The sequence below is a fragment of the Catharus ustulatus genome, chromosome 4 (assembly GCF_009819885.2).
Source record: "Catharus ustulatus isolate bCatUst1 chromosome 4, bCatUst1.pri.v2, whole genome shotgun sequence".
Classification (NCBI taxonomy): Eukaryota; Metazoa; Chordata; class Aves; order Passeriformes; family Turdidae; genus Catharus; species Catharus ustulatus.
Genome location: NC_046224.1, coordinates 62079739 through 62091850, shown reverse-complemented (window position 1 = coordinate 62091850; position 12112 = coordinate 62079739). Strand labels below are relative to the sequence as shown.

General features: G+C 45.7%; 1 protein-coding gene across 1 annotated transcript in view; it reads right to left on the bottom strand.

Moving 5' to 3' along the window:
• Nucleotides 1-12112, bottom strand: part of LOC116995939 (neurotrophin-3) — a 45804-nt gene extending 33692 nt beyond the window's left edge. Inside the window, exon 1 of the mRNA XM_033059057.1 lies at nt 11649-12112. Coding sequence (XP_032914948.1) covers nt 11649-11666 — 18 coding nt within the window. The 5' untranslated portion in view covers nt 11667-12112. The remainder of the gene's footprint in view (nt 1-11648) is intronic.

The window sequence follows — 12112 nt, the reverse complement described above, 5'->3', positions numbered from 1 at the left end:
GCAAGAGCAGTATCAGACTGTGATTAGATAATATTTGACAGGTCAGAAAAGAATTTTGGAGAAAGCTTTGCTAATTCAGATTTGGAAAACTGTTTCTACAGTAAGAAAACTTTTTTTTCAGAAACAACCACTCTTGTTTCTCTGGCTATTGGCAATGGTTTCTCTGTTGAGTTCTCAGGTCTTGACTCTGGTCTAAATTTTCACTGCCTCAAGATGAACTTATTCCCTGGGGGGCCATTAAGCTTCTTCCATGTAAGTGGGGTCAGAATTAGGCCTCTGTTAAGTTAGTTATCTCCAGAGCTAGCAACTGGCTGTTCAAGAATATTCAGCAAGAGGAAAATACTAGCTGATGGATGGGAAAAAATGGAAAAAACCCAAAGTGAAATCCATCAATGGAAATCTGCCAGGTAATCAGGAAATAATTTTGGATGCTTCTTTGCAGTCTATAAGTTTCCATGTATTGCTAAAAAAAATCAGTTAATCAGGAGGAAATTCAGAAAGCAATTAGAATGAACAAATCTCCTTAAATAGCCATCAATATTTAGGGTGTTTATGAATAAAAATGACAATAATTGAATTTATTGACCTGGCTGAAGGAAGATTGTGGTGCCCATGTGTAAGACCCCACCTGGAATATTGCATCCAGTCTGGTGCCCCAACATAAAAAGGACATGGAACTGTTGGAGCAAGTCCAGAGGAGGCCACGATGTTGACCAGAGGACTGGAAAACCTCCCCTGTGGAGACAGGCTGGGAAAACTGGGGCTGTTCAGCCTGGGAGGAGAAGGGTATAGAGACCTCCAGTATGTGAAGGGGATACAGGGAAGGTGGGTATGGACTTTTCATCATGAACTGTAGTGTAGGATGAAGGAGAATGGCTTCAAAGTGAAAGGGAAATTTAGGTTAGATATTAGGAAGGAATTGTTCCCTGTCAGGGTGGTGAGGCCCTGGCACAGGTTTCCCAGAGAAGCTGTGGCTGCCCCATCCCTGGAAGTGTCCAAGGCCAGGTTGAATGGGGGTCTGAGCAACCTGGGATAGTGGAAGGTGTCCGTGCCCATGGCAGCGGGGCGGAACTGTCTGGTTTTTAAGGTCCCTTCCAACCCAAGCCATTCTGTGATTCCTGTAGTGGTAAAGGAAGATTTCTGATCCCAGTCATCCTAAAGTTATCCTGGAAGAGCTGGAAAAAGGCTGTAGCTTAGTTCATGTGCCTCACCAAGCAGCCTGAACACCTGAGAGGAGCCTGGGGGTGTGTGCACCTGGAGCAAGGGACTGTGCCCTGTGCCCACCCTGCAGGGTGCTGGCTCAGGAACTGCTGTCTCTGCTGCTCCACCAGAGCTGTTTGTACAGCAGGATGTCTTAATACCAGCCTGCACAGTGTCTTTGGGCAACCTGTCCCTGGAGAGCCTTGCACTGCCATTCAAGCAGAAATAAGGTTGGTTATCCTGGTGCAGTTTTCCTAACAGGTTGGAGGATCTGGAGATTCTCCATGAGGGAAGGTGCAGGCCTGGTAATTTGTATGGAGTTACCTCCTGGAGTTACCAACCTGTCCAGGTTGCTGCCAGGCTGCAGACACACCCATCATCTTGAGGAGATGGTATGGAGCTTTCCACAGAACCTCAGAATTACTGAGGTTGGAACAAACCTCCCGGATCACTGAGTCCATCCTGTGACCCATCCCTACCTTGTCACCCGGCCCAGAGCCCCCAGTGACAGCAGTTCCTTGGATACCACCAGGGATGGAGGGGCAGGAGCCCCTTCCAGTGCCTGAGCCCCCTTTCCATGACAAAATTCCTCCTGATGTCCAACCTGACCCTCCCCTGGCACAGCTGGAGGCTGTTTGCTCTCATCCTGTCCCTGTTCCCTGGGAGCAGAGCCCGACCCCCCACAGCTGTCCCCTCCTGTCAGGGAGTTGTGCAGAGCCAGAAGGTTCCCCCTGAGCCTCCTTTTCTGCAGGCTGAGCCCCTTTCCCAGCTCCCTCAGCTCCTCCTGCTGCTCCAGCCCCTTGCCCAGCTCTGTTCCCTTGCCTGGACACGCTCCAGCCCCTCAGTGCCTTTCTTGTGCTGAGGTTCCCAAATCTCTGCTCAGGACTCAATGTGTGGCCTCACCAGCACAACCTTTCCTTTGAAAAAACTGTTCTCCAAGAACAGGTTATTTATGAAAAAAATATTCTGTTGCTTTCAATGACACATTTTGTTTTCATTTCTTTCTCAACGAATGCCATGACAAAAAGGTAACCGCTAGAATTTAAACTTAAGAAAAAATAAAATTGAAGCCAAACCACTCGTCTAAAATGGTCTCTTGCCAGCTGTCCTACTGCCACCCAGGACTGTGTTGTTGCTAACAACTTGCCCATGGGAAAGCACTCAATCCTGTAGTAATGAATGGCACTCAAGCTGGATGGGGGATGGTATGAAAATTTTAAGTGGAGTGGTGGAAGCACAGTCACTTGATGAATTTAAAATTAGACATGACAGAGCTTTGTAGAATATTCTATCTGGCTGGCTGGGATCTTAGAGACACAGACCGTATTAGGAGATATTAGACTGTACTAGAGATGGATTTTGTTGGGTTTAATTCTCCAGTCCTGAGGAATTTCTCTTTGCCTCCTAAGCCCAAGAGCCCCCTGTGAGGCAGAAGCATCATGCCCTTGTTTTTCTCCAGGTTAACATGCTTCACTGGCTTTGTCTTTGTGGCTCCAAGCACCAATTTCCTGGTCTGGATGGCTGGTGGAGCAGGGACACAGGATTTTGAGCAAGGGAGAAGCCTGAAAGGGTTTTAAACTATGCTGTCCACTGAGACTTAGTTGAGATTTATTAGAACAAGTGAGGAATGCTTGGTTTCTGAGGAACTGAAAAATTCCAATCAAAAAAAGAAAAAAAGTATTCGTTGCAATATTTCCAATCAAAATACCACTTATCTAATGTGGGCATATTCTCTCCCCTTCTCTGACTTCTATGGCTCAGCATACTAAAAGGCTTTGGATGTGCATTCATGGTTTAAATAAATCCCCAAAAACAAACACCAAGACACAAATTCAAAGTTACAGCCTCACAAATTTTAGTAGGATTGCCTAGGTGCAACTGAGAGCAGATTTGACCTTCAGCCATGTGGATTTCCATGTTTTCCCTGATCCTGTGTATATCAGAAATGCACTGGGATCAGTGGAAGTGCTGCTGTCAAACCAGAGCCAGGAAAGGCACAGTCTGAACCAGAGGTGCAAAAGAAAGATTGAGGTAAACAAATGAACTCACCAAAGGACAACTAAACCAGAAAGATCTGCTTAATGGTGTTTCAAAAAACAGATAATGCTGAAAATTCACCAGCTTTTATTTCAGAGGAATGAGCAAATGAGAATAACTCTCATAAAAGAAAAAAAAATTAACAAGATTATTTCCTAATAGAGGAAAGATGGGGAAAAAAAACCCCATCACTGGACTTTAAAAACATTTCTGTTTCCCCAAAACGCAAACTTTTCCAAGGAAGACTACTCCCTATCCTAGCAGATGTGAAAAGCAGCTTTAGTTTCCCAGCGCAAGATTTAACTCCGTGAAGCTTTTGTTTATTTTTATTTTGTTTGGGTAAAACAACAACAACAACAACAACTCCTCCCCAATCTCATCTCACAACAGTATTTAGATTGTTTTGCTTTTCTCAGAGCTTGTGATGGTTTGTCTTTCAACAGAAAAACTAAACATTTTTCAGTGTTTCTGACTCAAAAAGGCAGTTTGAGCAGCAAGGGAACACAGAAAGGCAGTTTGAACACAGACATTTTCTCTGAGAAGAAAAAACATCTCTTCCCAGATAAATTAATGAATGCATTTTTGTATAAATAAAAATAATACTTTGTTCTAAGTACATCTAGAGTACATCTAGGAAGAAAGACATATTGAGGCAATATTTCCTAAAGGTGTTCCTATACGATGAGATGGTTTCCATCTCTCTCATAAAGAGTTTTACTCTGCAAAAATTCATAGAAACATAGAATGGTTTGAGGTGGAAGGGACCTCAAAAATCATCTCAGTGTGAAAGTTGAAGAAAAATGAAATGGGAGAAGGATGGGGTGTAGATGGATAGAAAGAATGGAAAGGATAGAAAAAAATGCTGTGTAGAAGGACAGAGATTTGTTAGACAAATGGGCAGAAAATAAGAGATTCAGAGGAGAAAAGCCTAAGATAATATGTCTAGGAAAAATCAATTCAGAGCAACTGCATTAAATGTTAGGGAGGAAGTTGGAAGGTATAATAGTGAAAATTAACTAACCATGATTTAAACAAGAACTTAGTGCTGGATTTATTAGATAGAAATTCTTTTACACTAGAAGGAAGATACAAAAATAGAAAAATGCTGAGTGCAGAAAGTAATTGTAATTGCAGAAGACAGGCAAATAAAGAGGTCTCCTGGTTTTGGAACACCAATTTTATTCCTAAATTCTCTAGTGCCACAAAGTTTTCGATGAAATTGATGGAAGTCAGAAAACCGAATAAACCTAATTAAGAAATGGAAGAATATGCTTAAAGGAAAAAAAATCATGTTAACTCTGTATGTAAAGAATGGCCTTAAACAAAGGACAGCTTAAGTCAAATATCTGGGGGATATCTTTAGCAAACAGTAACAAGGAAGGAAAGGTGGTCAAGATGTTAGGGGATCTAAGTGGTCCATCCTTTCAGGAAGATTTTTTTATGTTATGGACTTATCTGCATCATCCATTTGGAAGGCCAGTCATATAAAATCTGACTGTGCAAGTTGTTTGAGAAATGAGTGGAGGAAATAGTTATACCTCTCACAGGAGCTGAAAACACTGAAGAGGGTAAATATTTTCTAACTTGTGAATGTACAAATTCAGGAAAGACCTCTCAGCACATGAAATTATGTCTCTGGTTTGGCCTCCATCAGATTTATGAGGTCTATATTGGACACCTAAAAGCCAAAATATCTCATCTTGCTTGGAGCAGAAACCAAATACCACCCAAATCCCATCTCTGGAGGGGACAGAAGCTGATTCTGCTCTTGCAAGTGTGTCCATCTCCTGGGTGAGGCAGAAGTCACAGGAGAGGATGCTGTATTCAAACTTGTCTAACTACAGAGCTTTTCAAAAGAAGTGGTTGGGCTTAAATTTCACACTCACAACCTGAATTCATGTAGAGTACAAAGTACTTCTTCCTTCTGCAGCTCTACAGTTCCCTATGAGTTACCTCTGACTGTATTGATTCAGACTTTTGGCAACTGTGGTTCAATTTTCTGTAAGGCATTGCCTAGAAATACGTATTTTTGAATTAACTAGATTCTCTCATGCTAACTCAGCTAATGTAAGATAAAACTTGTAAAATCTATATCAAGGTCAGACTAAAAATACAGGAATTTATTGCTTGGAAGGTGTGAAAGAGCAACTGAGAAGAAGCAAGTTTATTGCTGTGGTTCCATAATGGGAAATATTGGAGGAGTGATGCAAACCTCACCCTGTGAGTTGCAATCCTTCCAGGTGTTTTCATCACTTCAGACAAACCTGAGTGGACTTTGCTCTGCAGGATCTGCACTTTTCCAAGCGGTGACTCCAGATGAGTCACGCTCTGCCTGATGGAATCATGGAATACCCTGCCATCCTTCCCATGAGCACCAAAATGCAACCAGCAGGCTCCTTCTGTGAGCCTGAGATGACAACCAGCAAACTCTGTTTCTACACTCACAGACACAAAGCCTTCCCCCATGTGTGCTCCCTCAGGTGGGAGTTCTGCACACAAACCCAGAGCTGAGCTGGGAACGACCCTTCCTCATGTGTGTGAAGAGGTGGAGAGGAGATGAGGCAAGGAAAGAGCAGTCAGGGAGGAGGAGATGGTCCTGCTGTGATCTTTCTAGTGCTTGCTGCCCTGAAGGAAAGAGCCACCTTTCCTGGCTTGCTTGTGCCTCGTGAAGGAGAGGATGCTTGAGTGAGGTTTATTTAGTTTCTTGGGAAGTATAATCTCCCTTGAGGCTTCCTGCAGAGGACTCCCCTTCCCCCATGGACTCAGGGCTCATCATACAATCAGAAGCATAGATGTGGATGTTCCCTCTAGCACTCATTTCACAACCTTGAAGCTGCTCCATATCCACCCTGAGTGCTTCTCTCTTCACAGGCACACCCCATCTGTCCCCTCAGAGAGTGACTGATCTCCGCATCCCCCACTGACAGAAGCACCAAGAATCCCCCACAGCAGCAGCTGCCATCCCCGTCCGTCATCCCTTCCCACTGGGCACCACCAGGAGACACACACACATGGTCAGGCAAACATCTGCATGGACAGCCAGATGTTCCAGCCCCTTGCAAGGGATTTCTCTGTCTGTGTCATGGCTGCAAAGGTCCAAGCACACAAAAATGCCCGACATTCTCCACACTGAGCACAACTTGTTGTGTCTTGCTGTGTTCCCTTCCTGCAGCAATCCATTGATCCCTCTCTCTTTCCTCAGCCAGCTGACAGGTTGATGCCACTCTTTGATTTTTACTTTACTTTTACAGAGTGGTCAGAGGCCAGGGGAGCACTGGTGGCAGTGGGCTGAGCAGGCTGTGGTGTGTGGTTTCATCCCAGCTGAATCCCAATGTCTGAGACTGCATCTCCCCCTCATGGACAACTGCTTCACCATCCCCTCCACCCACGGCCTGCATTGGTGGGAAGTTCACTCCCACCAAAGAGAGGTGCTTCCCACAGACTGCAACCAGCTGCAAGAACTGCCAGGAAAAATTGTCCAGCTGGAGAGCTTGAACTGGACTCTGCAGTGGGAAACCAGTGTAAAAAAGAGGACAACAAGTTCCCAACACAACCTATGGCTGCATGAATGCTAATTGCTTCTCATTTCACAGACGGCTTGCTTTTATTTTAGCAGGAATTTGTCCTTGTAATGAACAGAAGAGGGAATGAACCATGGTCCGTGGGACTGATGTTATTTAAGGTCTGGGCTCAGAGGTTGCAACCTTTAAGTTTAGAGGTTCTGTGTGATCAGACTGACTTCTTCCAGTGAAAGTCCCACAGGATTGCTCACAATCTTTTCACCATCTATAGGTGAAAACCAGCACTTTCCTACTCAGTGTAGAAGACCCCAAGCCCTAGGTGAGGCACTCAATTTGAAGATGTTTTTAGACCAGATCTGAAGAACAGCTGTTGTCAATAAATGCAATTGTTTTGAAGGGAAATAAGTTCCTAGTGCTTCTCTCTGACACCCAAGATGTATCCTATGTTTTCAACCCTCAACCAACGGCACAGTACTCCAGCACTGCTTGAAACCATGGAGAAAGCCAGTGCTTTCCTCTTTCCTTTGACATCTGGAGTCCTTCTGTGTGCTTCAGCCCAATGGCTGTTCATCCAAGAGCCCTGTTAACTAGTCCTAGAGAAATCTCTCTGCCCTTTTGTGCCGGGAGCAGTATTCAGAGCTTTTAATGGGTGAAAATAAGGTGTGTTGAATGAAGCTGGTTTAAACATTGTAGTTCAATCTACTGTGATTTTTCTAATGATTATTCAGCAGTTCTTCATAAAAAACCTGCAGAAAACCTCTAGAGGAGAGCCTGCCCGCTGTGCAAGTCATGCAGAAGGCAGGTACATCTAGAGCACGTCGGGTCCCATCGCTACCCACGCACCAAACCATTTTCCTGGTTAGTCATCCTTTCCTACCCTCCTTCTCAATGCAAACATTGCTTTCCTAGCACTCACGAAACTCATCCCTGGTGCTGGCCTTACGTAAGTGATTTCGACATGGAGAGCTGTGCCACGAACGCAGTGGACACGTGATGCTCTGCTCAGCCTCTGGTAGCCACCCTGCACGTCAGCACGGCCTCCTGGCTGGCTCCTGGGGACTGCCACACTGGCTTTTGTCCCTTACAGCAACCCAGGGCTCTTACACACCCCTCAAGGGTTTCAGCTTCTGCCTGGATTGTCCTCATCACCTGCAACTCTGCCAGTCCCCCAAGCACCCACTACACATATTCACCCCTGGCCCTCACACAGAACCAGTATCCCACGTATCCATGTACCTATCACCAAGGTCTCTATGGATTTACCTGTGCCCTTGCACTGAACTCCCAATCTGCTCTCCTGGTGCACTGCATGCACCTAGGGCCCCTAGCACACTCAGCCTCCCTCAGAGCAAGAGGCAGATAAGAACAGATGGCTTAAGCCATCATAAACTTTTTCTCACTCCTCATCACTCTTCCTTCCCCCATAAGCAGTTTTCCTTCTCCCCACACCCAGCTCTGCAATCCTCACCTGTACTTCCCTCATTTCCTTTGAGCATGCTGTGAGCACAAATCTCTCCTATCAGGCCCAGCATTTCCCTCCCTTCCCCTTCCCTTGCCCAGCCCTTGGAGCAGGCACAGCCTGACAGGTCCCCTCCTCGCTCCCACACCGCTGTATGCCAGCCCACGCCGAGCTCCTCACCCCTTGTAGCAGGAACTGCCATTCCCATCCCCTCCACCTCGTGCCCTACAGCTCCCAGCTCCACTCGCCTCCCCACACACTTCACACTTCACTTTTGACCTTAGCACAGCCGTGTGGCTTACACAGCCCTCCAGGTAGTTCTTCCTCCCATGCCTTCTCCTCCCACCCCTTTATATCTTTAGTCATTTCTCCACCAGCACGTTTGTTCCATTCCATTCCATTCCCTCTTGCTGTTTCACCCAGCCAGTACCTACCACAGAGATATAAACACATTGGCTATGTCTGATGCAACAGAAAATCGCTCCTTTCTGTTTGTGTATGCTCTCCTCCTCCCACAGTCTTCCCATTATTCCTTACTTGCCTCTCCTTGCCCCAACTGCTTCCCCTGTAACTTATGCCTGTTCTGTCCCTGTGCTGTTCCCACTCCCCAGTAAAAGGCATCCCCAGTTCTGCTGAGCAAACCACTGCACCTCTGCACCACTCCCTCTCTTTGCCTGCTAAGAAACACGCCCCCAAATTTCCCTTCACTCTCTGCTGTCCCGCCCTGTATCTCCTCCAAACCACCTCTTTCCTAGGCATCACAGCTCTCCATTTCATCCTCATTCATGCCTCCAACATTCCTGAATTTTTCCTCATTCTCATGCTTCTCAACACCTGCCATGGCTTTACAGCCTCGTCGCAGCTCATCCTGCCCCTGTGATTTCCAGTCTCTTGAATTTTCTCACACCACTTCCCCATGGCTTTTTCCCCAGTTCTGTCTCTCCCTTGTAGGCAGGCAGCACACTCCAGCAGGTTTCCAGCCTCCTCTAAAATACCTCTAATCAGTTACCCCTTCACATACTCACGGGACCCTTTTCCCTGCACCACACCCTATCTCCATCCAGCTCGTTTTTCCCTCTGTGTTCCTGTTCTCGGCAGATGTTTCCATCACCATGCAAGTCTTGCCTTTCATACTCTGATACCTTCCTGGTAGATACATCCCCATATCTATTTCTTGACAGAATCAAAGGTGTCTCCTTCTGACGCCCCCCACGAGCATCATGTAGCTGATTGTTTTCCATACCTTTCTCCAAATAGCCAATAGTTCACATTTTAACTCCTCCTCCAAACATCCTTTGTGCTTTCACCTTTCTGCCTCCACTCCCACTCCATACCCAACCTCCCCCTTGCAGACCCTACCATCCTTGTATGTCCCTTTCATATCCTCACCCAGCCTCCAGCCTGTACCTTTTCCCATCTCTCTCAAGTGTTACTTCCTCTTGCAAGCTCCTAAACTTTCTGCCACCCACAAGGATCCTCTTTTTCCAGTTGATGTGCAGCAGTTTCCCTTTCAAGCTGACCACCTTTCCATGTCTCACCTGCCATTATTACCCCAGTGCACAACAATGAACATGTAGCACTTTATTTTTGCTGTATGACACCTTCCCTCTAGTTTTTATGTACCTTTATATGCACCATTTCATTTTCTGTTCCCTGAAGAGAAAAAGAAAAGCACTCCAACCCACAGCAGAACAATACAAACAAAACCCCTTAAACCTACGTGTTTTGCATACCTCAACATGTAGCACCCTTCTACACAAAGCACTCCCCTCCTGGCTCTGCTGGTACCTCCTCTTCTCCCCATGTTTTGGCTCCACCACCTGCAATCATGCCTGGATTTTGTGCCCCCACTGTGCTCACACACAGAGCCCCTGGTATTTACACGTGTATCTCAGACCAGTCTCTTACTATTAGCAGCTGGGACCATGCTGAACTCTTCCATTCTCTGTTGCTATTGTCTGGCAAGGCTTTTTTATTTTTTTCTTTTTTTTATTTATTACTATTATATTTCTCTTTTCCTTGCATCCCATTTATATGTGCTTCTTGTGCCACTTCTCCACTTGCAAACTTGCACATATCAGGTATTTCTGCGCCTGAGAATGCCTCTCCTACTTGTCTGGATATTTTCCTGAAGGCACAATGCAAAGGCAAAACTTTACATACCATTTGCACTCCTCATGCAACAAATCACACAAGCCTGAGAGCAAAGAGTGTTTTCTGAAAGGTTGTAGCTCACAACAATCCTCTGGACCATATAACACACATCCCTGTCTATTTAAAAAGGGGGGAGGGGGAGAAGCAACCCCCCTCACACACATACACACACACACACACACACACAGAGTCATCTCTAAATAACTGGTTTTGCAATATAGGAACCAGAGAATGTGCACATAGCAGCCCTATTCAATCCAAAATATCCATCTCTCTAAATACTGCATATTTATAGTTCGAGAGATAGGACCAGAACAGAGCTTTCCCGTTTATTTTAATGAAGGATTAAGAACTGATCAGAAAACTATCTAAACCATTCAAGGACTTTTTCCCCTCTTGGCTAAGAGCAGTTTGGTGTCTCCATAAGGACTCGCCAGTAACTGACGCTTTAAGCTGCATTTCAGCTGTTTAGATGAGAAACAGCTTTCTATTTTGCTCCCTAGATGTGCATCTCTGTTGATTAGTTGTGTGCTGCATTCCTAGAAGGCACTCACCAAACACGGAGCTGCAACGTAAGACTAGTCTCCCTGCCATTCCAGCACAGAGAGAGTGGATCTTTTTCACCTAGGCACAGATGTGCAGGGAATCGTTTGATCTCCAGCTCTTCCCAGAGAATTTAGTGTTTGGGTTTGAGGAGAATGAGGATTGATTCAAAGGTCATGAACGGGGTTTTCGGTGTCTGGCGCACACACAAAATGTGAAAGCTCCAGTGAAGCCGGTTACCTGCGGCAGGCGAGGTCTGGAAATTGGGAATTTTGGCTTTGCTTGTCATGGGCTCTAACTTTGCCGGAGGGCGAGCATGCTACGTGTGCCGAGGCTGGTTCTCGCAATCCACGGTCAAGATTTTCAACCCCTTTTGTTATATCTGAACTTGCTGGTTTCCCTCTCAAGACAAAACGAAAAGTCTCCTTCGCTTTTGCCTCTTAAGTCAGATTTCCTGTAGCACCTCGTATTTCTCCTCCGCCGCTTTCTTTCCAGGGACCCGAACAACAGCGTGAGGAGCAGGAGGAGAGGGGAACCTCAGGACTGAAGCAAACTATAGGGCAAGTAGGGCTGGGGGAAGGAGGAGGCACAATGGGAAAGGCAACATTTGGGACACATCTACCACTTACAAGACCCCCACCTCCTCCCCATTATACTTCTTTCAAGGACCCCTCTCCCCCCCTCCCCTCCCCGCCCTCTTAGGACCCTATTAGAAAACGTCAAATTTCCCTTACCGTGGTAGGAGTAACCATGGCATCCGTGTGAATGTTTCCAGAAAAGTCGACATGAAGAGAAAGGTGGATGTAAATACGTTCATTCAAAGTCCCAAAGTTGGTCTGCTTGGGTTGTGCAGAGTTGCTCTATGGGAGAGGAGCCTTAAACTCTGAGTCCCGTGAACATAATCTGCTCGATTATAACAAACCAGCTCAGCCAGATGGCTCTGTGCTCCGTGGATTAACCCCTTTATTGCCACACTCTGCCTTCCCTACCTACCATTTATAACAACCTTGCCTGGCTGGGGAAATTCAGAGAATGAGGCATTTTTTTGAAAATGACAAAACCGTCGTAAAGGCAATTTTTCCCCTTGCGTACTCTAAAAAAAAAAAAAACAAAAAAACAAAAAAACACCATCCTGTGCCTATTTTCTTTCTTTTTTTAAAATCCAATTGACAGTTTTATTCCTCTTCCTGACAAAACC